Source organism: Doryrhamphus excisus, linkage group LG3 (genome assembly GCF_037039965.1).
Source record: "Doryrhamphus excisus strain RoL-2023G ecotype Guam linkage group LG3, RoL_Dexc_Guam_v1.1, whole genome shotgun sequence".
Classification (NCBI taxonomy): Eukaryota; Metazoa; Chordata; class Actinopteri; order Syngnathiformes; family Syngnathidae; genus Doryrhamphus; species Doryrhamphus excisus.
Window position 1 is genome coordinate 21,779,501 of NC_136359.1, and position 25,315 is coordinate 21,804,815.

The 25,315-nt window shown below is 38.9% G+C and overlaps 1 protein-coding gene across 1 annotated transcript in view; it reads right to left on the bottom strand.

The window, feature by feature from the left end:
* Positions 1-25,315, bottom strand: part of LOC131128316 (uncharacterized) — a 35,609-nt gene that overhangs the window by 9,816 nt on the left and 478 nt on the right. Inside the window, exons 2-5 of the mRNA XM_058071039.2 lie at positions 9,635-10,602; positions 4,351-4,402; positions 2,973-3,096; positions 1,386-1,528 (exon numbers count right to left, since the gene is read on the bottom strand). Coding sequence (XP_057927022.2) covers positions 1,386-1,528; positions 2,973-3,096; positions 4,351-4,402; positions 9,635-10,602 — 1,287 coding nt within the window. The remainder of the gene's footprint in view (positions 1-1,385; positions 1,529-2,972; positions 3,097-4,350; positions 4,403-9,634; positions 10,603-25,315) is intronic.

The window sequence follows — 25,315 nt, forward strand, 5'->3', positions numbered from 1 at the left end:
GCGGCCAGACCTGTAAGTGTCTCTATTCAATTCAAATGGATTTTCATGCATCGGTGCTCATATAATGCAGCTAAATATTTTAATGCACGCTTACATTAAGGTTTGACACATGGATCAGGAAGTTCATCTGGGAATGAGTCAACTATTTTAGCCCATGCAACGTTATTTACAGGGGTGTCTGCAGTGAGGACACACACAGGCAAGACCACACACTGTGTGCCAAAGCATGCATGCATGCAATACACGCACACACAAACACACGCACACACAATTGGAGCTGGGAATCTGGCTCTGTGGATAATACTCCATTAGCCCAGGCTGCCGAAAAGCTTGCCAGTCCTTCAAAAAAGCTGCCAGAACTGTTATTCCTGCCAACTCTTATTCCAGGAGAACACAAAAGCAAGCGAGGGGGGGGGAGTGCTTGGTCAAACGGCTTCTTCCTCAACAGTCCTGCCATCAATCTTTGTGTTTTCCCATTCAGGAATGTATCGTTTTTATAGGTTTAGGCAGATGTACGCCAATCACAATGTCACAGTAGGTCACGTTTACATGAGGAGTTTTTCTCTTTCCGAAAGCAATGGTATACATGGAAAGGAATATTCCAATGGAGTGTCTACATGCGCCGCTATAATCAACCAGAATAGTCAATGGGGCATGCCCAGTAAAGCGTGATACCGACTTCCTCGACTTTTTCTTTCACTTGTTGGAATAACTCCGTATTCCCAGTTTTTCCTTCGCCAATCACAGGGCACATATAGACAAACAACCATTCACACTCACATTCATACCTATGGACAATTTGGAGTCGCTAATTAACCGAGCATGTTTTTGGAATGTGGGAGGAAACTGGAGTACCTGGAGAAAACGCACGCATGCACAGGGAGAACATGGAAACTCCATGAAATTGAACCCTGGTCTCCTAGCTGTGAGGTCTAAACGCTAACCACTCGACCGCCGTGCAGCCCCAATAAACAACAGAAGACGAAAAACACCACGAAGAAGAACGAAGTCTGACAACTTTCCATTTGAGCGGGTACAAGATACCTCAATCGGATTGGGGAAAGGAATATTCCACCCCTGTGAATCCCATTATATATTCATTCGGATTGGATTCGGATTTTTCTTTCGGAATGAGGTGTATACAAAGGTTAGATTCTTTCCGTTTGAGCAAATAACCCGAATGGAATTGGAATATTTGTGTCCATGTATACGTGGCTACTGTCACAGGGTCAACAATCACTGTGTTTACATGCAGTCAATATTCCGGTTAAGGTCAATATTCCTCTTTCTGAAACATTCGGAAAAAACGGTTTACATGCCTGAGCAAACTGGGTTATTCCTGTATACTTGGTAACAATCGGGATTCCAAAAAAACTAGTTCTTACTGTGTGTGGCGAGAAAGAAGGCCTGGTCGGGCTTGGGAACGGTGATATGATGAACACTTCATCTGGTCCAAGCTCAAGTTCTGGCAAACCACTGGAGGAAAGGTCCACTTGGTTGTTTTGGGAAGCATCAACACCAGCACTGACTGAAGGAAATGTTAAAACGTATATAAGAAACAACGCAACAAGGAAATGAAGTTGCTTTGACATTTTTCAGCAATACATGAATGAAATGTTGGCTATTTCCAATTTCAAAAGGGATTTCATTAACATGGTCTCACAGTTTGAAGAGACAGCTTACACCGTAGGCCAACTTGAATTCCTTAACCGTTTTATTAGCTCTGCATTTTTCTCCTAACACCGTGACTGGAGCCCCCTGATTGCTTTGTGGGTTAAACAACAAATCTCTCAGCCTGAGTCCCTTCTTACTGCGAAAGCAAGAGAAGCCTTTAGATTTTTCCTGGAACAGACCCACCCGGGGTCCAAAGATGGGGTTTTTAATACAATAAAACTGTAACTGTACAATGCAATCATTGTGAGCCAACCTGTAACCAGGTTTGCTTTTCACACATACGCTGGAATGGAAACTGGTTGTTGGGATCAGCAATTTTAGTTATTTAATATATCATATCGCAGACAAACACAGTGATGGATGAGAAGTGAAATTAAGTTTATCAGATTTGGTAATGGTAATGGTTTTATTTCATTTGAACATGCATCAGATTACAATTGTCCAAAAGGAGTAGGAAGAAGCACAGCTTATTAAATCCTACCCCTCCATCTGGTACTTTTACAATCAGTAACTGTTACATTTGTTCACTTCCTGCTTTCTTAATTTAATTTAACTTAATTTAAATCAGTAACCGTTACATTTGTTCACTTCCTGCTTTCTCAATTTAATTTAATTTAAATCAGTAACTGTTACATTTGTTCACTTCCTGCTTTCCTAATATAGTTTAAGTCTTAAAAAAAATAATAATTTTTAAAACTTAATAATCAACTGCTTGTATTGTTTCTTGAATTGGCTCATCGTTGTGCATTGTTTGAGTTCCTTACTCAATCCATTCCATAGTTTGATTCCACATACTGAAATGTTATGGCTTTTTAACGTAGTCCTAGCATACAAGTGTTTCAATTTTAGTTTTTCCCTGAGATCATATTTTTTCTTTTTTGTAGACAGTTTACAGAAAGTGTGCAATAATTATTTAAACGAAAGTAAGCAGGTGCATAAATTTGGGCACCCCAACAAAAAAATGACATCGATATTTAGTCAATACTCCTTTTGCGGAAATAAACGCTTCCTATAGCTTCCAATAAGGGTCTGGATTCTTGTTGAAAGTATTTTTGACCATTCCTCTATCAATGTGTTTGTCTGCTATATGATATATTGAACTGAAATTGCTGATCCCAAAAACTAGTGATTTATAAAGGTCTTAAAAATGACCAGGGGTGCCCAAAGCTTTTCATGCAGCTGTATATTAAAAGGAAAAAAAGCTATTTCCTAAATATGTAATATTAGGAGAAACAAGAAATTGAGTTGATACTAATTGAGTATGATAATAATTGATAATTATAGTCAGATATGCTCACCTGTGTGTGGTGGACTGTATTTGCTGTGGTCCTGCCCCCTGATCCCTTCCTGGTTGATCTGATTCTCAGCCATTGGTTGCAGCTCACTTACCTCTTCCCCAGTGTTCTGGACTCCCTCGGGTATCTACAACACAGCATCCTACCAGTCAGCGAGTCCACACTCAACATCACCTGACATCGGCAGGGCTTGCTTGGATGTACTGTAGTTAGGTGCTCGGTAGAGATACGTGATGCTCAGCAGAAGACACACCTCATTCATAAGATGTGATGTGACTCCTACTGCATCCGTCATTGGCATATCATTCATTTTTGATAAATACTGATGTGAAACATATTTATGAGGCATACTGGATTGTGTCGCAAATGAACAATGGCAATTGAAGAGAGAAGGAGAATTTTTATTGTCACAAATAAATACTTATATTGCAACTGTTGATCCAAAATCTGATGACAAGGTCAACGTCAAACGTTGTTGTATTTGAGTGATTCCGGTTCCTAATTCTTTTCGATTCAATTCTTTTCAAAAGAAGCGTCATAAAAACATAGCATGGTTGAAATGATGGCGCTAACCAAAGTTCTTAATTATATGGCCTTTTTATGAATGACTTATTGTAATGGTAATGGTTTTATTTCATTTAAACATGCATCAGATTACAACTGAATGCATCACATAATCAGTTCACAGTTCCACATGTCCAAAAGGAGTAGGAAGAAGCAAAGCTTATTAAATCCTACACCTCCATCTGGTACTTTTACAATCAGTAACTGTTACATTTGTTCACTTCCTGCTTTCCTAATATAGTTTAAGTATTTAATTTAATTTCAATCAGTAACTGTTACATTTGTTCACTTCCTGCTTTCCTAATATAGTTTAAGTATTTAATTTAATTTCAATCAGTAACTGTTACATTTGTTCACTTCCTGCTTTCCTAATATAGTTTAAGTATTTAATTTAATTTCGATCAGTAACTGTTACATTTGTTCACTTCCTGCTTTCCTAATATAGTTTAAGTATTTAATTTAATTTCGATCAGTAACTGTTACATTTGTTCACTTCCTGCTTTCCTAATATAGTTTAAGTATTTAATTTAATTTCAATCAGTAACTGTTACATTTGTTCACTTCCTGCTTTCCTATCCCATCCGGAGGTTTAATCCTGTGAATAGTGCTTCCTCCTTGTACAATTTCAGCCAAACTAGTAAGCGCTGTCAAACAATATCAATGGTTGTAATGGATGAACGCAAACACTTCCTGCCGTGTCTCCTTGTTTTGTGTTATGGCAATGGCCAATATCTTAACGTTTCCGGTAGATTCTGAATGTCGGAACCACTTCCAGTTTCCAGGGAAATAATACAAAAGAATAAAGTTGTGTTTGTACCTCAGAACTGGTGGATGCACAGGAGTTGTCTCGTTTTGGACACAGTTTGGGTCTGCAAAACAAGCGACAGCAATGTCATGTTCAATTCTATGTAATCGCTGTTATAGTATTAATGCTGAAAAGGGAACCAATAATAATGGCCTTGAACATACGACCTGGGTATTTTTCATCCAAACAACAAACTGAACACAACAAAAGGTCAAGGGTCCACCAGGAATAGACAGCAAAAAATACCATATTGACCCGCATATAAGACGGTTTGTCTGAAAAAGATCGGTTACCGTACAGTCAGAGTCGAAAGGTTTATACATGTAAACCAACAGGTCTCCAGTGTACTACTACTACTTCTACTTTGTTACACACAACTAGGAGAATAAAGAGTCATTTCTTAGTTACATGTATGTCATTCCTGCATGTTCTTTGCTAGAACTTTTTCTACCTTTTCTTGACATTAATATATGGGTCAAAATTCACCCGAAAACCATAGATGTTTCTTTAGTTATTAATACTAAAATGAGAAAATAAATAAAACTAATTGATTTAAGAGATATGTTCTATATCCCTCAGTAATAGCCAGGTAACAAAAGAACCTTCAATTTATTAATATGATTCTTTAAAGCAAACTCAATTTACTTGGGGGCCACTGGAGCTCGGGTCTGGATGAGACTGGGCCACATCAGGTTTTACAAAAAAAAACCCAAAAAACGCATTTATTAAAAACAAAAAAATAAAAAAAACTTCGCCTTGGTTCCAATTTTCTACAAGAAAAGCTCTGGTAAAACATTCCACTGTTCTCAAATATCTTACTTTTTATTTTTCTACACAAAATAAGATGAAAAATAAATAAACAAATCAAGAATAAAGAAAATCAATCAATCAGTAATAAATAAATAAATAAATAAATATAATAATAATAAAACAGCAAATAATAAAAACTTAAGAAACCACATATAGTTGGTGGGTAGACAAATTATTTTTTTCAGATTAAAATGAACAAAGCATTATTAGAGCCCTGTAGACATGACAAAACACGACTATAGTCACATTTATACTCTTTTTATTTACAACATATTGCGCAACTGCAGGGTCTTGAGACACATGCTAACTCGCAAACTAGAGAGCCAGCGACCTAAACGGTAGCCTTCAAGTTATTTCCTTTAAACTTAAATAGCCAAAAACTTACCACTTCCACACGGACAGGGAGGATAACTATTAACAGTTATTTAACCTTTAACATGAACATTAATCAAACGTAATAATTTTTTCTGGGTACATGATACCATACAGCATCCATATCATAACATTAAACTTTCATATCAAGGCGGGGGCCTCAAACTGGTGTCCTGCGGGCCACATTTGGCCCGCGGGCCGCATGTTTGAGGCCCCTGCTTTAGAGGTTTATGTTACCATTTTTGGAAATTGAAATTGAGGGGTATAGTGACAAAAAAAGGCCTAAATGCCCACACCAAAAGTATTAAAACCAATATTTTCATGGATGAGGAAGCCTAACAAGGTAACCAAGACATGAGATATGCATATGCATATGGTCCATATGCAATAACACTGGCCTGCACTAGTCTCAATTGCTGTTGCAACCATAATTAAGGATATTGACCATTATCACATACTACAGTATTAATTGGCCCTGTACCCTAGAAACCGCCCATGAATGATACGGTAAAGGGCTGAAATGATACTGTGTCAAAGCCCAGGGCAGTGATACTGATGAAATATAGAGTTTAACCATGTCCAGTATCAGCCCCCGTAGCTGTCCACTCAGAGCACGCTGCTCTGGTATCGTGCCCATGAAACAACCAATCAGAGAACAGTGCATGAGTGCTTAGTGCCTAGTGCTTCTCCAGTCACCAAAAAACCCAAACTTGATTAATGGATCTTTAATTGTCATTGATAAGATATTATTAATAAAATATTAATAAAATATTATTGTTGAAATATTTTTGCAATTGTGTTTACACTGTTTAGATATAAAACATGTAATAAACTGAAAATTTTCTGGAAACAAAATGGTCTTTTGATTAAATAGTACGTGATAATAAGCTCATGATTAAATACTATGTGATAATAAGATGGTCTGGTATCAGGCCCAGTATCATGCCCCCGCGTGCCAGTATCAGCCCGAGACCTTGGGGGCATGATACCTGGCCTAATACCAGACAAACCATATGATAACCTATAATAACGTCTCCCCAGATGTTGTAAGGATAACAACCAGGTGGCCATTCAACAATCTCTTTAAAAATATAGCAAATATAAAACTACTGTAAAACGAACCACGCTAAAATAACATCAGCAAACTCAACTGTCCTCTTCAGGGTACTTGTCACAGTAGGAAATCACAAAACTCTTTATCATTACATATAACTGTCCGATGTACTTGAGCATGTTAAAGGATTTTTGTGTATTCGGTGTTTTTATTACTGTACTTTATATCCATTTGTTCTGTGTACAGTGTACCGGACTTTCTTTAGTATTAGTATTTAAGTGTGTGCTTGTCTATTCAATCATTTTCAGTTGTGTTTCTGTCTCCTTCTTAAGTCCAAATGAGGCAATGAAGCATGCTGAAATACTTGAAACAAGTATCCACTTATTAAAAATTGCTCTTACAGCTGACTAAGCACATTAGCATCCACCAGTCAATTGAGAGAAACCCCTGCTGCGATTCTCTCTCCCACCTTTGGATGTTTTTTCTTACCAGAAGGGAACCTCGGGAGTTAAGCTGAGTGCTTTACGACATGCAAGATCTTACTTTTATCATTGTGATTTGTGTGTACTTGTTATAAATAACCAGGAATAATTTCATAGGAAAAGACTGCTGCTCAGGAGCCTGATGTTTCTGATAATGCATTTCCTGTTTTTTTTCTTCTTTTTTTTTTAAAATAACTCCTTGTTCTTGTTAACACTTTCATTTTATGGTGCCAATGTCCCTGTCATAAATAGCAATAACCTGAGAAGTTACTGCACTGACAGATTAGGCACTAAAACTGCAATAAAAGAACACAAATCATTTAAAGTGGGTTGTTTTTCCACAACAAACTAAAGACGCATAAATTCCTGGATGCGGATTAGTCATGTTGTTTGAATAGATTTTATTACAAACCCTCTAAAGTCCTCTCTGTTTGTGTTTATTGTCCGCTGAGATGGACAAGCAAGTAAATTATACCCCTTGATTGTCCAACAATACTACTGGCACCAAGCTCATTGCACACAAGAGTTTTCCTTCTCCTTGTTGGTGCCTTTTCCACCCCACTTCCCCGCCCATTCACTTTCATTGCAATCTCTTGTTTTTTGTGTGCTGGAATTGAGGCCAGGTGCTGTACCTTGAATGCACCGCTGACTATGGTGAGAATGGTCCACATCAAGGGAGCCGCACAGTTGCTGCCAAACCGAACTAATCATTGAAGGTCACCACATCACGAACTGAGGCTTCCAGCTGAGTCAACATAACAAATTGGTGCCTGTGTATGTGGAGGATTAGACTAGTCTATTTTCAATCAAGAAATCAGGGATATGACTTTTTAGGTGGGTTAGCATAAGCAAATTAAGGCCAACTTTTGAATTAGGCTCGTCACAATATAACATTTTTGTGGTTGATAATTGTGCTACAAAGTATTCAATTTTCATTCATTCATTCATTTTTTACCACTTTTTCCTCACGAGGGTCACGGGGGTGCTGGAGCCTATCCCAGCTGTCTTTGGGCAAGAGGCGGCGTACAACCTTTACTGGTGGCCAGCCAATCACAGGGCACATATAGACAAACAACCATTCACACTCACATTCATACCTATGGACAATTTGGAGTCGCCAATTAACCTAGCATGTTTTTGGAATGTGGGGAAAAAACGGAGTACCCGGAGAAAACCCACGCATGCACGGGGAGAACATGCAAACTCCACACAGAGATGACCCGAGGGTGGAATTGAACCCTGGTCTCCTAGCTGTGAGGTCTGCACGCTAAGCACTCAACTGCCGTGCTGCCCTCTATTCAATGTTATTGCAATTCATTCATTCATTTTCTACCGCTTTTTCCTCACGAGGGTCGTGGGGGTGCTGGAGCCTATCCCAGCTGTCTTTGGGCGAGAGGCGGGGTACACCCTGGACTGGTCGCCAGCCAATCACAGGGCACATATAGACAAACAACCATTCACACTCACATTCATACCCATTGGAGTCTCCAATTAACCTAGCATGTTTTTGGAATGTGGGGAAAAAAACGGAGTACCCGGAGAAAACCCACGCATGCACGGGGAGAACATGCAAACTCCACACAGAGGGTGGAATTGAACCCTGGTCTCCTAACTGTGAGGTCTGCGCGCTAACCACTTGACCGCCGTGCAGCCTAGTTGTTATTTTTTCATATGTCAAATTCACTGAATTCATGTGTTTAATAACAGAGGTATATTATGGGATTTAAGTATCAAAAATTGTTTTTTTCAGGGACTGAATGGGTTTTTTGTTTTTGCAATGCAGCCATCAACTCTATTGGCGCCCACCATTTTGCACTATTGTTTATTTTTGCCAACTAAATGCCTGCCCAAGCACTTCCAGTGACACTTTTTTCCCCCAGTTTAGAAAACTGTCCACGTTCGTCGTTGGTCTTAATGCGCTCACCGTATTCATTCTATTTCAAACCAAATATTCCCACATTTTGGCTGTGGCGTTCATCTTAAAATGGCTTTCGTGTTGTCATTCATGTTAGTGTATGCTAACTCCGTGCTAACTGCAGCTGGGGTAGTAGCTAGTAGCCCCACCTCCACAAAAAAGGCTGAATGAGGTGAGAGCCCACTGTCTCCGTCCGTTCCTCTTATAGAACCAATGCGCACAGACAGATGCAGAGTGAACCCTCTTGTCATCTAGCCTGCGTGTCACAGAGAGAAGTGCAGACAAGCAAACACGCATACAGTACATACATGCATATTAATGTATCGAGGACGTCGTTAAAACATCTATCATGGCGTCCATGTCAACATCGTCTAATTCTTCAACAACTTCTAAAGGAAAACACCAAAAACTGATGAAAAATCATTTTACATGGGGCAAGTTCGGGCAAGTAGTTCTCACCTTAAGGATTCCCCATGGGCAAGTAATTTTTGTTTTTAATGTAAAGCCCTGAGCTGGGATAGGCTCCAGCACCCCCCGCGACCCTCGTGAGGAAAAAGCGGTAGAAAATGAATGAATGAATGAATATGAACACTACCTACCCAAAGTATTCAGTAGTCAAAAAGGTTGAAAGATGATGGAATTTTGTTAGAATTTCATTTTTACCTGAATATGATACAGACGACAGTCGTCAGTATCAAAGCGAAGAAGGCAGCTCCACTCACAGCAGCCAGCAGAGAGTCGGCCTTGGTGGATGTAGACGTCAAGCTTCTCCGTTCCCCGCCTGGCTTGGTCATATTGTTGTAGTGGAAGAGGAGGGCAAAGCCACGGCCCCAGTGAGTGGTAGTGATGAGTTCCATGATCACCTCCACCATCTCTTGGCTAGAGCCAAAAACTAGCTGGCTGCTGGGAGGTCGATTTGACCCACAGAATCTCGAGGAGAACGTGATGAGGTCTGAGATGTAGAGGACATCATGGGGGCAGGCATCAAGCACTGACTGCTGGGTTTCAGCGCTCGCAGCAGGAGTGTCACTGGATTGTGGCCAGGCTACAGTGGTATCCACCATAGTCATGCCTGGGTTGGAACTAGGTTCGATATCTGCCTTAAGATGAGAAGAGGAGGCTGTGTTGAAGGACCTATCTCCAAAGGACACAGCTCCAGGATGGGGGAGATAATCAGGAGGGGCGGATATTCGACCAGAGGAACCATCTATAGATCTTTTGGCTGAGTTTGAGACTTTGGCAATCTCCATTTTTGTGGACTGTTCTTGGACCACCACCTGTTTCATCTCAATGTCCTGAGAGGGCTTCTGGATATTTTTGGCATCCCTCTCACCCATCACATCTCTTTCTCCTGTTGAAGCTTCATTCAACGCTACCCTTTTAGGTGCAAATGTCACCTCGTCTTCTCCGCTGTCCTCTTCAGAATTAGAAATGACAGCGTACGGTGCGGCGGAGTTGTGGCTTTCAAAAACATCAAAGTCAAATATCTCAAGTATAAGCTGATAATCAACAGGTACAAAGAACTGCCAGACACAATGTGTCCCAGAAGAGTAGTTGTAAGGGAAGCCAGGGGAGAGAATCAATCCTTGGGTATCCACCACATCCACCTTGGCACCACAGTCATAGTACACCTGGAAAATAAACGGCAATGGTAATGGTTTTATTTCATTGGAACATGCATCAGATTACAATTGAATGCATCACATAATCAGTTCACAGTTCCACATGTCCAAAAGGAGTAGGAAGAAGCAAAGCTTATTAAATCCTACCCCTTCATCTGGTACTTTTACAATCAGTAACTGTTACATTTGTTCACTTCCTGCTTTCCTAATATAGTTAATTATTTTTTTAATTATTATTTTTTATTTTTATATTTTTTGTCACGTACCGAAGTACGAAGTGATATGACGATACCATGACATAATGGGTACCATAGTAAATCACTTCCTGCTTTCCTAATTAAATTAAATTAAATTAAATCAGTAACTGTTACATTTGTTCACTTCCTGCTTTCCATAATACTTTTTTTTTTTTTTTGTCCCGTACCAAAGTACAAGGTGATATGAGCATCCAATGACATTACGTGTACCATAGTAACTGTCCATATAGTGATATATATAGCACATCATGACTGGTTCAAGACTCTTTCTGCCCGTGTATGTGTTCACTCATCTTTGTTTGCACATTTTGCCTGACTCAAACACATTTTTGTCGCATGGGACACATGCCAACTTACTTTTTTTAAGTATCACTTAACAATCTTGATCTCTTGTGATACCTATGGTATTGTTTGAAAACATAGTTGTTTGTCTAAGTCGTGATCTGCTATAAGATAGTGGTGCTATCAAAGGGTGTCTCCAATAATGACTTTTTGCCGTCCCTGTGGGAGTTTCTCATGTGATTTTTGTGTGCAATGCTGATTCAAATGCTTGATGACTTCCACAATGCCACCACAGCAAACCTGTGCATAACTAATTTTGCACTCAGCTGCTAATATTTTTTCCCAAAACTTTTTAAAGCAAAAAATACGACCACACAACTCACATTACTATTGTTCCTTGTATTGAGCAGCTACACACAACAACCCGCACATGAAACATTTTAGATTTTGCAGAATCTGCACCTATTTCCAGATGTATTTCCTGTGATTTGTGCTTCCTGTTTTAATTTATTCCACCCACGTCCCGCCTCCGAGCCTGATGACATACTGCATCAAACATCAAAATGTGGTACGGCAGCTGCACCCTGGCGGACCGGGAGAAGCTTCAGAGAATACTTAAAGCAGCACAGAAGATTGCCGGCTGCCCTCTCCCCTCCCTGATGAACATACACACCTCCCGCTGCCTCGGCAGAGCAACAAAGATTGTCAAGGATACCTCCCACTCTGGCTTTGAACTGTTTAACCTGTTGCCCTCGAGAAGGCGCTACAGGGGTGTCAAAACAATGACCACCAGACCGAAGAACAGTTTTTTTCCCAAAGCCATAACCACGCTGAACTCTACAAATGTGCAATATTAAAAATGACTGAAATAATGTGCAATCTCTGTATACTGTGCAATATCCACCACATTAACATATTGTGTTAATAATATAAAAATATTTATAATAATATAAAATAATAATAATGAATAATATAAAAATAATAAACATAACTCGAGCCATCATCTCCCTCAACAATGTAATAAAGGCAACCAAACATCCTCTACAATGTAGACCCTTTGTTATTTATTCTTCTATTTATTCTTCATTTATTCTTCTAATTTCTATATTTTGTCATACTGTCTTGCACTGAAAATTGAGCTGCTGCAATTTCATTCTACTATATGTAAAATGACAATAAAGGGCATTCTGATTCTGATATTACCTCATTCTTTACTGATGTTTAGTTCTATACTGTATATTGTATACTGTCTGTATATTTTTCTAAATTTTTTAATTTTCAGAAAAAGGAGTATGTACAGGGCTGCACGGTGGTCGAGTGGTTAGTGCCCAGACATTTTCTCCGGGTACTCCGGTTTCCTCCCACATTCCAAAAACATGCTAGGTTAATTGACGATTCCAAATTGTCCATAGGTACGAATGTGAGTGTGAATGGTTGTTTGTCTATATGTGCCCTGTGATTGGCTGGCCACCAGTCCAGGGTGTACTCGCCCGAAGACAGCTGGGATAGGCTCCAGCACCCCCCGCGACCCTCGTGAGGACAAGCGGTAGAAAATGAATGAATGAATAATTCTAAAACTTGACTTAAAACAGATAATATTGGCCAAACTGGACTTAAATTACCAATCAAGCAAAAGACTTACTATGAGATCTAACTGGTACCTTTGTTTGATGCCACCTCAGTTTTAATTCATGTTTTTCTTGACCATGTTGACAACTACCATCCCCTGATAAATGAAATGTTCATTCCAGTAATCACTACCAAGTCATGTAGCCGTAGCCGCCTAAGGTACCAACATCCATCTCCATATCTGAAAATAATACACTTAAAGCAGCTTGGAACTGAACTATTCAACTCGGCTGTTCCGCCTTTATATCAAAGTCCTTGTTTTGCCTGTGTGGGTTTCTTGAGGTGACCCCAGGGAGGGTATTTCTTCAAACATGCTGGCTGTAATTCTTCACAGGTGTGTGGGGATGGCGGGGACCTGGGGCCTAAGCGGAGGCAGATGTGTGACTGGGCTTGGGAGCTAAGTAACAGACCTTTGTAGGAGACCGTGTGTTTATGAGTTCTTATGCTCGCCTCAGTTTTGGTCTGTGGGAATGACACAGACTAGAAAAACCCCAATACCAGACAGGTAACACGCAATACCTGAGGGAGGCACAGCATAAGAGATGCATTTGTGGTTGTAATTTGTGCTGGGAGAGGCAGAGGAAGAAATGAAAGTTTATGAATCCAGACAGGTACTTTGATTGACTATACTTTAATTTTAAAAGGATTCCTGTCACAAAACTAAAATATATATATATAAATGAACTCAGTTAAATGTATGGTGTTTGGAAAAGCCATCCATTTATTTGTAGCGGGTTGCCACTATAAATTTGGACCTACACTTTTTCTTTGTTTTTTTTTTTTTTAGATTTGGAATTACCTGCTCACCCTTCCTCACAAACACATTATAGCAGTAGATGGCAACATAACTATTTCTTAACACACGTGTAATTCCTTCATTAATTTTTCTAAATAAAACAAAAAATTTATATGGTATACTATTTGTTCCAAAACCCCAAACACAAAACTTTTTTTTTATCGTTTTTTTTCCATTTTTGATTTCATGCATATAAGAAATTTGACGGACGACTGTTTAACTTTGATTTGAAACCCAGAATTGAAATTGGACCTTATTCGGATTCCAGACGAGAGATAACATCAGCAACGTGAGTTATCTGCGTCACACATGTTCATCGCTATATTGAGATTTTAGACGTACAATCACGTGTACATCACTTTCAATATCAGTTCATACTTGTACATGGAGCCCATGAAAAATGCTGATTTTTTTTTTAAATTACATTTTACAAGGAACACGCATATGTGTCTACTGCTGCACAACACCAATAAGACAGCAACTTCATATTCTGTTAAATAAAGTTTACAATTACTAGGCACAGTTTTCTCACTGTGTTGTTATATGGGTCATAAATTAATTTCTATTTGAGTCAGGGAAATAAGTATTTGAATCCCTACTGATGAGAAATTATTACATTTTGTTTGTGGGCGTACATGTGCGTTTTAGTTACAGTATATTATTGTATGTGTGATTTTATGTGTATATGGGGAAAAAATAATCAAAATAAATAATACAATATAATAATAATAATAGTAATAATAATTTTATTAAAACAATTGCAATTATCACAATTATGTTATCTTTTTTAATTTAAAATAAATTATAATTTAATAATTAAAAATTAATTTAATGTTTTCAAATGATACTCTTTGAATAATATTTTTTCCACAAAAAAAAGAAAAAAAAAGAATTACTATGTTAAAATCCTCAAAATGACATCTACACCTTCTCCCTCATTAAAAGAATAAAGAACAAACAACAACAACCACAAAGATAATTATTTTGTCTCATATTACATTTGTGGAAAGTTATTACATTTACAGATTTTCACTTTCCCACATATGTAATTTCCTGCAAATGTAATAGTTATTACATTTGCAGGGAATTCAGTATTACGTTTGCAGTAGGCAAATTTTATTACGTTTGTGGAAAATGTATTACATTTGCGGGATTATTACATTCAAAGCTGCAGATTTGTATTATGTTTGTGGTTTATTACGTTTGTGGCCAGTTATTACGTTTGCGGGTGTAACATACCTGAAAGAAATTCTGAATTCTCGCACAACTTATAAGACAAAATAAATAAATATTCTGTCATCGTCAAAATACTTCTACATCAATCAATATCTTTGTAGAAAGTGTTTCATAACCGAAACAAAGGGTCGCAGAGGGACAATGTTTCAATAATATCAGCTTCCTCCCCTAATTGAAGGTTTTCTCAGTGAATTACCTTTGTCATTCATATTTGGAGGCAATTGCATTAGAGCATGACATGTTGCACTTGCACGGCCCACTCACTTGCACTACAGCGAGTAGACAGGGACGGAGACAACGCCTGAGTTGAACCCGCAAAGTGGACATTTGTCTATGAGGTGAACAATCATCCGCTATGGTTGGTTACACCACGCTTAGCTGCTCAGAAAATGTCACCGTATTCTTGGCTGTGATAAGTGGACATTTGTTGTAAAATAACACAATTTCTACTCACTTGCCTGTCCCAGCACCTTACTCCTAAAATAACTACTTTACCATGATGGCATATGAGATGTGGTGTTACTTGTTGGGTTAGCTTGGTTCAACTCAGACGTTAAACAAATGTGTGCTTCCCCGACGGCAACACATTTATTGAAGAATTGACGTCTTGTTGCTAAATATATTCATTCATTCATTCATTTTCTATCGCTTTTTCCTCACAAGGGTCACAGGGGTTGTTGGAGCCTATCTCAGCTGTCTTGGGGCGAGAGGCGGGGTACACCCTGGACTGGTCGCCAGTCAATCACAGGGCACATATAGACAAACAACCATTCACACTCACATTCATACCTATGGACAATTTGAAGTCGCTAATTAACTTAGCATGTTTTTGGAATGTGGGAAAAAAACGGAGTACCCGGAGAAAACCCACGCATGCATGGGGAGAACATGCAAACCCAACACAGAGGGTGGAATTGAACCCTGGTCTCCTCGCTGTGAGGTCTGCATGCTATCCACTAGACCGCTGTGCAGCCTGCTAAATATATCAGCCAGTAAATCACAATAAATGAAATATAAACTATGCATGTTGTAGGAAATGGCACTTATTTTGCTTCACTGAGAACGTTTTTCATTTTTCGAGAACGTTTTTTTCTTTTTTTCGTCAAGCCATTAGATTTTGACTTTTGTACGAGGTTCTTTGCGTAATGCAAAAAATTTTGCACAGCAAAATTTTGACAGTCAATCCGGCCTCAAAACTTACAGAAAGGTAAGCGCAAATTAATATACGGATTCAGTGTAATCCTGGATTAAGTTGCGAGTGAACAATGGCGATTGAAGAGAGAAGAAATAAGAAGTTCTGGTGCTGAATCAAATGTAATAATTTTAATAATAAATGTAATAATAATAATCCATCCAACCCTGTCTTCTGCATCTGTCTCTCTCACACCAACTACCCTCATGCCCTCCATAAACCTCTTCTTTGGTCTCTACGTCTCCTACCTGGCAGCTCTAAACGCAGCATCCTTCTACCAATATATTCTGGACTCGTCCGAACCATCTCAGTCTGGCCTCTCTGACTTTATCTCCAAGGTCTCTAACATGTAATGTCCCTCTGATGTAGTTCTTCCTGATCCTATCCATCCTGGTCACTCCCAATGTGAACCTCAGCATCCTCATCTCCTTCTACCAATATATTCTGGACTTGTCCGAACCATCTCAGTCTGGCCTCTCTGACTTTATCGCCAAGGTCTCTAACATGTAATGTCCCTCTGATGTAGTCATTCCTGATCCTATCCATCCTGGTCACTCCCAATGAGAACCTCAGCATTCTCATCTTTGCTCCCTCCAGTTCTGCTTCCTGTCTTTTCCTCAGTGGGACTGTCTCTAAACCAAACAATATGGCTGGTCTCATCACAGTTTTGTATACCTTTCCTTTCAGTTTAACTGAAACTCTTTTATCACACATCACACCTGACACTTATTTATAGCAAATGTTAGTCATTAATCTGAGAACGTCAACATCAAGTTAGCAGGAGGGTTTGAAGAAAGAGCCGTGTGTGAAAAACAGACATTTTTCTGGGTGTATCAATTACTCATGGGTCATTCACAGGTGGTCCTGGACATAACCCCTGCAAAAAACCTGACTCTATTGCATCAGCAATCAGTGTACAGTATACATCTTAAATTACACTTACTTACTTTGAGTTACAAATTGTATTATTATTGCATTGCTAACTAACGCAGCCTATGGAGTCACGCCAAAAAAGCCAGTTGCACTGAACTGTAAGACAATTTAGGGGTACGGCTTAGCAGTAAGGTTGCGCAACAAGGTGAACCAATTCACAATATGAGGACATGCCAGAAGGAGGAGTCTCACGTTTCTAATCTGTGCCCATTCATTGACTTGATATCCTTCACCCCTGTGAAGCATACTGTATTTCACCGCAGCAATAATATAAATCATTCAAACACTTGTTTTATTTTACATGAAGTGTTAAATGAAGTGATTGTGTCATCTCTCCCACCATGATAGGCCAGCTGGGAGGTCCCCAGCACTGGGATGTGCATGGTACACTACACATGAAGGGGCCCCAATGTGCCACGGTGTCCAATGGAAATGAGGCACTCTTAACGCCAAACATGTTAGTTCTGTTACATCACAGGCCACTCTACTGGCAGGCCGCTAATTATTCAAAGATGCCTTTTCTCATGGTGCAACAATGGGCTGTAGTGCTGTTTTGGTGAGCGGATAATACTTTAATGAAGTAATCAGTAGAAGGCAAGCTGAAAGTTTACATAAGAAACGACAGGTCATTGCGCCCCAGTTGTGCCACTGACAGGAGCTGCCCCGGACAGAAGTAGATCAATTGAACACATGGCTATGTGAAGTGACTTGTTTGGCTGCAAAAGAGATTTTTTTTTTTTTTAAACCACCCAAGCTGACGACACTACTGTGAAAACTTTGCAACATGAGCTGGCTTCTGCTGAACTACACACAAACACACACACACACACACTCATCCTTCTCATAAACAGGCTGGCGGGCCTCTCAAAAGGGGGCAGGAATCCCTCACCAGGCCTGTTTACTGGTGGAGAAAAGTGACACTGCTTCAGAGGCGAGCAGTGGTCGGCTCGGAACGACAATCACACTTCGGTTCTCTCATGACAACGTAGCACACCAGTAATTTGAAGCGTTCAGAGTCTATTATAACATCTTTTTCAATTGGGGTGCCTGAGATTTGCCTGAGATCAGAGTGGTGCACCCACAGACCATACACTACATATATATAGTCCATGAAGAAAGATCTTACAAATATGTAAATAAATCTACATGTATTTGCAGTTTTTATTAAATTGACTAATTTATTATATATATCACATTCAAGGCACTGGTTATTGCCCTGCAAATGGCTGGCGACCAGTCCGGGGTGTACCCCGCCTCTTGCCCGAAGTCAGTTGGAATAGGCTCCAGCATACAACGCGACCCTAGTGAGGATGGATATGTGGATCGTGTGGGACTCCCCGCTGATTCAAAATAAGACATTTCGGCAAATGCAAACATTCTGTCATGAAGGAAAAGAAACTTCAAAACTTCAACACATCAAACCTCATCAGCCACCTGTTATTCCAGCATCAGCCAGGCCTTATTCCTATCGCTGCACGTTTGAAAAATGCAAAAAAGTTTACCAGAGACAACGCGAGAACGAAAGTGATCTGTAATTTCATTGTGGAAAAAAAATGTTGCTGGATGACCAGCTCTTTAATGTTGATAAAGATGCCGGCTTTTGTTCGCTAGTAAACCCATTGGAGACAGATTATTTCTTAGCTGATAATATTTTTATAATATTTTCTAAAAAGGGGGGAAAAATTAAAAAAAAAGAAAAAAATTTTTTTTGTATTATTTTGCCCATCATTCACAATCCTTTAAGTTTTACATCCATGAAAATGAACACACAGATTTTGCCCAAAAAAAAAAACAAACATGTGCGTGATGTACACAAATAATGACTTGTTCCATTTATGTTCATCGTATGAAGTTTTAGGTATTTACATAATAGTAATATCAAAAGTCAAATCTTTCCACGTTGCAGAAACTTTGATGAAGGACATTAGATTCAAACTCTGCTTACACAAATAAGTCGATACTTACAATTTGCAAACAACAATACTTAATGTTGACTTTTTTTAAGGGCTGGATGGAAGAGCGCAAAGAATGATATGATGGGCCACGCAGGTTGGTTTCAATGCAGACTTCTCAATGGAGAAGGAGGACACATTTGGAGGAGCCTTTGCAGACGATGATGTCATGCAGTCGACAAACGTGTAAAAAAAAGGTAACAATGTTCAAGAAGGAACACAGACAACAATAAATACCAGTAGTGGTCAGATGAGACCAAAATTGAGTTCTTTGGCATGGACCTGAAATAAATGCTGAATACTCGCACAGACCAGGATGCAGAACCCAAAAATTCAAACACAGCCAGAGAATGATCTGCTAGAGGTGGAGTCCCTTTGTTTCCTGGGAGCATCCTCCCATCATCAGCCCACGGGAACCTCAAGGAGACAGCATGTTAACATGAAGTATGAAGCATGTTAATATGGCCCAATAGGGCCATTACATGTCTCCTCTCCTTGGGATGGCTGTGTGACGTGTTCTCCGGTCCTCAGGTAAAAAACACTGACAGCAAACGAGCATCTTGTTGAGTCTTTTTTAGCAAAATTGGTAGCTAGGCATCCACTCTTCCATCGGTGAGTGATGCTTACACAAACCGCTGGCGAGGTGTCCGCTACATAAATATAGTTTTGCGTGTTAGCTGCTACGATGACAATATCGCTGTAGCTTGGTTAATATAGAAGTCTGTTATGTTTTTGTGAGGGCTTTAGTGTCAAAATACATATTTCCCATGACAGCTAGCTAATATTAACTTGTTTTCTCACGCGAGAATGCACAAAAGAGGGAAAGAAAGGATTGTCCCATGATAGTCCACATGGTGACATGCATTGTGGCCTCTGATGAGCAGTCCTGTTGGCCCTACGCATTTAAAGGCAATGAGAGGCGTTCATTTGATTGGTAAAAGTTACACTCAGCTGTGTTCAACCCTCTCACGGCTTTTCTCCTCCCTCTTTGCCACTTGGACCGGTGGGACGGATGGAGGTGTGGCTACGCTGCTCCGGACTGCGCAGTTCACGAAAATTGCATCGTGCCCCAAATTGACCACACCCCATTGGTGCAGAGTAGGCACGCCGTGACTGGTCTACAAAAATAGAGCAAAAGTATACTAATTTAAAAAGGGAATATGAAGGGATTAGAATTTTGGATGAAAGCACCTGCATGCATGTCAATATTTTGTAATATTTTGTAATATCTGCCTATGTTATGTGCTGATATAAGTGGGAAAAAAGGAAAAATGTATCACATCTGTGGAAAGCACTGATACCCGAGCCCAATATTTAACACACCTCGACCAATACCTCCCCAGGTGGGGTCCTGTCAGTGGCATCATGTTCAGCTCCGAGTATACAAACAACCCGATTAAGCCCTGGCACCTCGCGGGTCGCCCTTGTTGTCTGCTGCCTCAGCGCATATTCATCACGGCGGCCATTATGAGTGACTTATGAAAGGCTTCTTTCAGCTCAGCCGTGTTTGATGAACATTTTATTTACATGGCCATTATTGGATGTTCCAACTCGCCCTCGCGTAAATATATGCGAGTGAGACGGCAAAAAGATGCAGGCTCTCACTTACAAGTTTGGGGTGCAAAGCTATTCTGATTTTTTTCCACATAGAGCTTCATTGCAGTATCATAATTTCAAGTTACTGCACAAAAAAAAATCACGCTGTTTTGTGGTCAAAAAATATGAATATGTAAGCAAATTTGATGTATTTTTTCCGAAATTAATAATTTTCGGGCATAAAAGACGCAGAACACGCATTCAAAGACGATATAATGATATGCAGTATTCTACACTGGTCAGTACTGTTACTGTTATAACTTTAAACTGCTTTCTGTGCGGGTTATTGTGTGTAGCTGCTCTATAGGAGTCCACAACTCAATACAAAGGGCAGAAAATGAGAATAATAGGTCCCCTTTAAAGGGGAACTGGACTTTTTTTTTAGAAATTTTGCCCATCATTCACAATCTTTATATGAAACAATGCAACGCACATTTATTTCCCTTTTCTGTGCATTACAGCATGAGAAAACGAGTTAATATGAGCCAGCTAACAACAGATAGCATGGTGAATATCTATTTTGACGCTATAGTTCTCACTAAATTTTTTTTTTTTAAACGGCAACAATGATGGGTAAAAAAAAGCAGTTTCCATAGTTTGAGTCCGCATACTAAAATTCTGTGGGTTTTTAACATTGTTCTCGCATATAAGTGTTTCAAGTTTAGTTTGTCTCAGAGACATTATTTCTCCTCTAGAAAAGTACTGTATGACATTTTTGGGTAATAGGTTATTTTTAGCTTTATGCATTATTTTAGCTGTTTGAAAATGTACTGCATGAGCAAATGTAAATATTTGTGATTTGCTTTCTGCTTTTATTGCTGAAATGATGATGATCATTTTTTTCTGCTTCAAGGAATCGCTTACGTCACCAATGTGCGTACGTCCGGGTTTTCGGGGTAGTTTTAGCTTGGCAATCAGGTAAGGTGCTTGTGTGTCTCAACAAATATCACAGTACTGTATATCATCAATGTTTTTGAACAAATCTACTGAATGCCTTATAATTGTATTTTAATTCACCATTTAGCCATTTTTGGGTTTGAAAATGCTTAATTTTAGGCAAAAAAATTGTAAAATATGCTTGAATGTGCATTATTATTTACTAATAATAGGCCATATTCAACTAGAAAACAGTATGATTTGTTAATTAATAGATTCTTGAACCTTGATAGAGCGAAGCCGCAACATCTGAAGTGTGAAGTGGCATTACTGTAAATATGTATTTGCAAGCTGAAGTTCACTTCTGAGTAGTTTGTATGGGAAACACTGGTATTTGATAAAAACATATTTAATGTTCCAACCAACGAATATTTGTATGTGACAGAGAATGTGTGTTGATTGGTAGTGCAAGAGCGCGTCACTCAGTAAAACGTTTTGGGTCATCGATGTGTCTTTGATAGTTTTTGAACAATGGAGCTCTGTGGCAAAGAGGAATCCATCAGGCTTTGAATATACTTATTAGTAAGCATCCATTCACGGTTGGCTTTGGCTTTTCATTCCATTTGTTGACAATGGGAACACTACAGTAAATATCTTTGCAACTGGGATTCAGGAAACAGATTTATCTGATGCACTCACAATGACCTTGCTGGAAAAAAGGGTCTGCCACTAAATTCCTACTATTGTCTACATGACACAAGCTATCAACTCAGTGTCCTACAGACATTCCAGTGATCCAAGACCACTTAAAGCATCATGCCATGAGGAAATTATGTTACAATCCATCCCTTTTGAAGTGAGACGCAGCCCATTCATATCCATCTGTGAGGACAGACTGCTGTCAGATCATTCAGAGAGTTCACGGGGGTCCTACAACTCAGTTCAACCAGAGATGAATGTTCTCTCTCACAGTTGCAAACGAAACATTCAGACAGTGCACAAAATAAACCCTTTGTAGATATTACTGAATTATAAATGTCAGTCCTGAATTGCCGGTGGGGGATAGAATAAATTCCGAGCTTGTTTATGCTGTTCCAAAAATCAACTTAATACAAAAGGGGAGCAGAGGACAAAGCCATCATTTAGCGTGCCCCCTCAGGCAGATAATTGCAAAGATAGTGAGCACCCTATGCATACAGGAACTAAAGCTGGATGCCGACAATTCAATATACCAAAGGCTTTTGTTATCCGGTTCTAAGAATTGTGATGCTGAGCTGCCATTCTCCATCAGTGGAAGGAACAACCCTTAACAGATATTAGGTACAGGACACCTGTGTCAGGGCTTATTTATGCTTTTGAATTTATACACACATCAGTCATCAGTCAACACAGAAATATTGATGTTTTTGATGTTTAAGTATTCATGAACCAAGCAACTGGGTGACCGTCTTCCAGCCTCACACAACTCCCTTTAAAGGGGACCTTATTATGTTCATTTGTAATGAGTTGTGGTCTCCTATAGAGCAGCTGCACACAATAACCCGCACAGAAAACTTTTTAAATTTTGCAGAATCTGCACCTACTACTAGGGGTGTGTATTGGCAAGAATCTGGCGATACGATACATATCACGACACTAGGCTCATGATACGATATATCACGATATATCCCGATACTGTTAACAAGGCGATATTTTTTTTGTTTTTCTTGTTAAAGATTATTTCCTGGAAAAACTGAATTACACCAGCAATATGCACTTACTAAACACATTTTTATTCAATTAGAACAGTATGTTATGCTGTATCACAAACTTTCCTCTGTAAAAACGTGTAGCATTTGGATAAATAAAGCTTTAACATCCAGCTTTAAATTTACCCAAAAAAAACATAAAAAACTTAAAAAAAAATAATTAACATTAAAAAAAATTAAATTATGTCTGAAGATCCTGCTCAAATGTATACAGTCCCTGACTTATCCACCATCAGAATAGTATTTTTGAATAAAGTAACTAACATCAGTAAAAAGTCCTTTTAGGATGCTTGAAATAACCATTATTTAACAAAATAGTGATATCAATTTGAAAAACAAAATACCTGCAATATCACAGTACTACTTTTGTAGTATACAAAAGGACCTTGGCATCGCTTGCTAGCGGCAGGTCCTCATGGTGTCTCGCTAAGTGGACTCGCAGATTTGTCGTGTTTCCCGAATACTTTATTCGTGCACGACACATTTTACAAACGGCATGGGTTTTGTCAATTTCTGCAAACCCTACTTTGTGTAGAAATCCAAAATGTGTTCACACTTCAGCCTTGTAGGACGCTTCACTCGTCAATCTCGTTCAACGTCCTTGCCTAATTGACTACTACACCTAACGATCGGAGGTTTCAATTAAAATCAAAAATTAACCTTTGCCGTGTCTGCACTTGAATAAATACCATATACAGTGTATGATAAATGCCTACAAATATCCATATCATACTTAATATTTACTGATTAATATTTATATAACAGCATCATGGAACGAAGTATCACGATATATCGCCGAAACGATATTTTCTTACACCCCTACCTATTACAGCTGTATTTCCTATGACTTGTGCTTCCTGCCATTCCACCCATGCCCACTCTGCTATGATTTGTCACACGCCCAAAGTGCTGACTGCCTAACTATGAACCATATAAGGAAGTCCACCCTCTGTGACATCACAAAGGAGCAGTTTTACCACGCCTTTTGAAACTGAGCATTTTGAGCCATTCCTAACTTCTTTCAGGGCTCACTTTTAAATGTGCAAACCTCATTATCTGAAACTTTGGTATTGTTTAACACGAGAATACAACATTCTAACTACATTTATATGTCAGAAAAGTGGAAAAAACATAGGTAGGTCCCCTTTAAAGCTGAACTGCACTTTTTGGTCAGTCACAATCCTTATGTGAAACATGAACACATATTTCTTTCTATTTTCAGTGCATTCTAACACTATAAAACAAGTTAATATGAGCTAGCTAACAATGCATGTCATTGGGATATACCTATTTAGACTATGAAGCCCTCTAAAAAAACCTCTAACAACGTTGCGTTGTTTGATATACACACTGTGATCATGCATTAACACGTACACTGACGATAACATGTAATAGTTGTAGTATCTTGCCGTATTTTATTGATTTAAAACACTACCAAAATGTATTTTCGCTGCGCATTGATGTACATGCTTATGCTAGTTGTAGTTAATATACAAGTCAGTTATGTAAATGGTCACTGTGAGGACTTTCGCGTCAAAATAGGTAATTTCCCATGACGTCCATTGCTAGCTCGCTCATATTTACTAGTTCTCTCACGCTAGGATGAACAGAAAAACGAAAGAAATATGTGTTCATGTTTCACATAAAGATTGTGAATGATCTGCAAAATTCCCCCAAAAAGTACAGTTCCCCTTTAAGGTGCATTTGTTTGATTTGCATACACTTGTGCATTACAAGTGAAGCTTGCAATAAACTACATATCATGCATCTTAATATATGTACAATAAATTGGTCATATTTATTACGGGATTAGCAATAGTATACATCTCTTGTATACACTTGAATAAGCCATACCATATACATACAATCTGATATTTCTTACCAGCAGTAGTTATTCAGTTTATATGCTGACACCTTATTTTCCCTATATATATTTAAACAACAACAGACAAGATTAATATACTATCAAATTCTCAATTCAGCAGTCTGGGCACAAAATAGCATGGTTCACAACATGTCACTATTTTTTTTTTTATAAAAAAAAAATGTTAATAGATGTTTAAACCTTCCTTATTGTGAAAAGGTGTGCATGATAATTCTGCTATTCAGTTTCTGCATATGTCTACCATCGACAACAAATGGTACTATGCAAAACTCCGTTGACAATTCAACTGGAATTGAACTTCATGACCGCCATTCAAAGTGTTGCGCACTGTAACCTACGA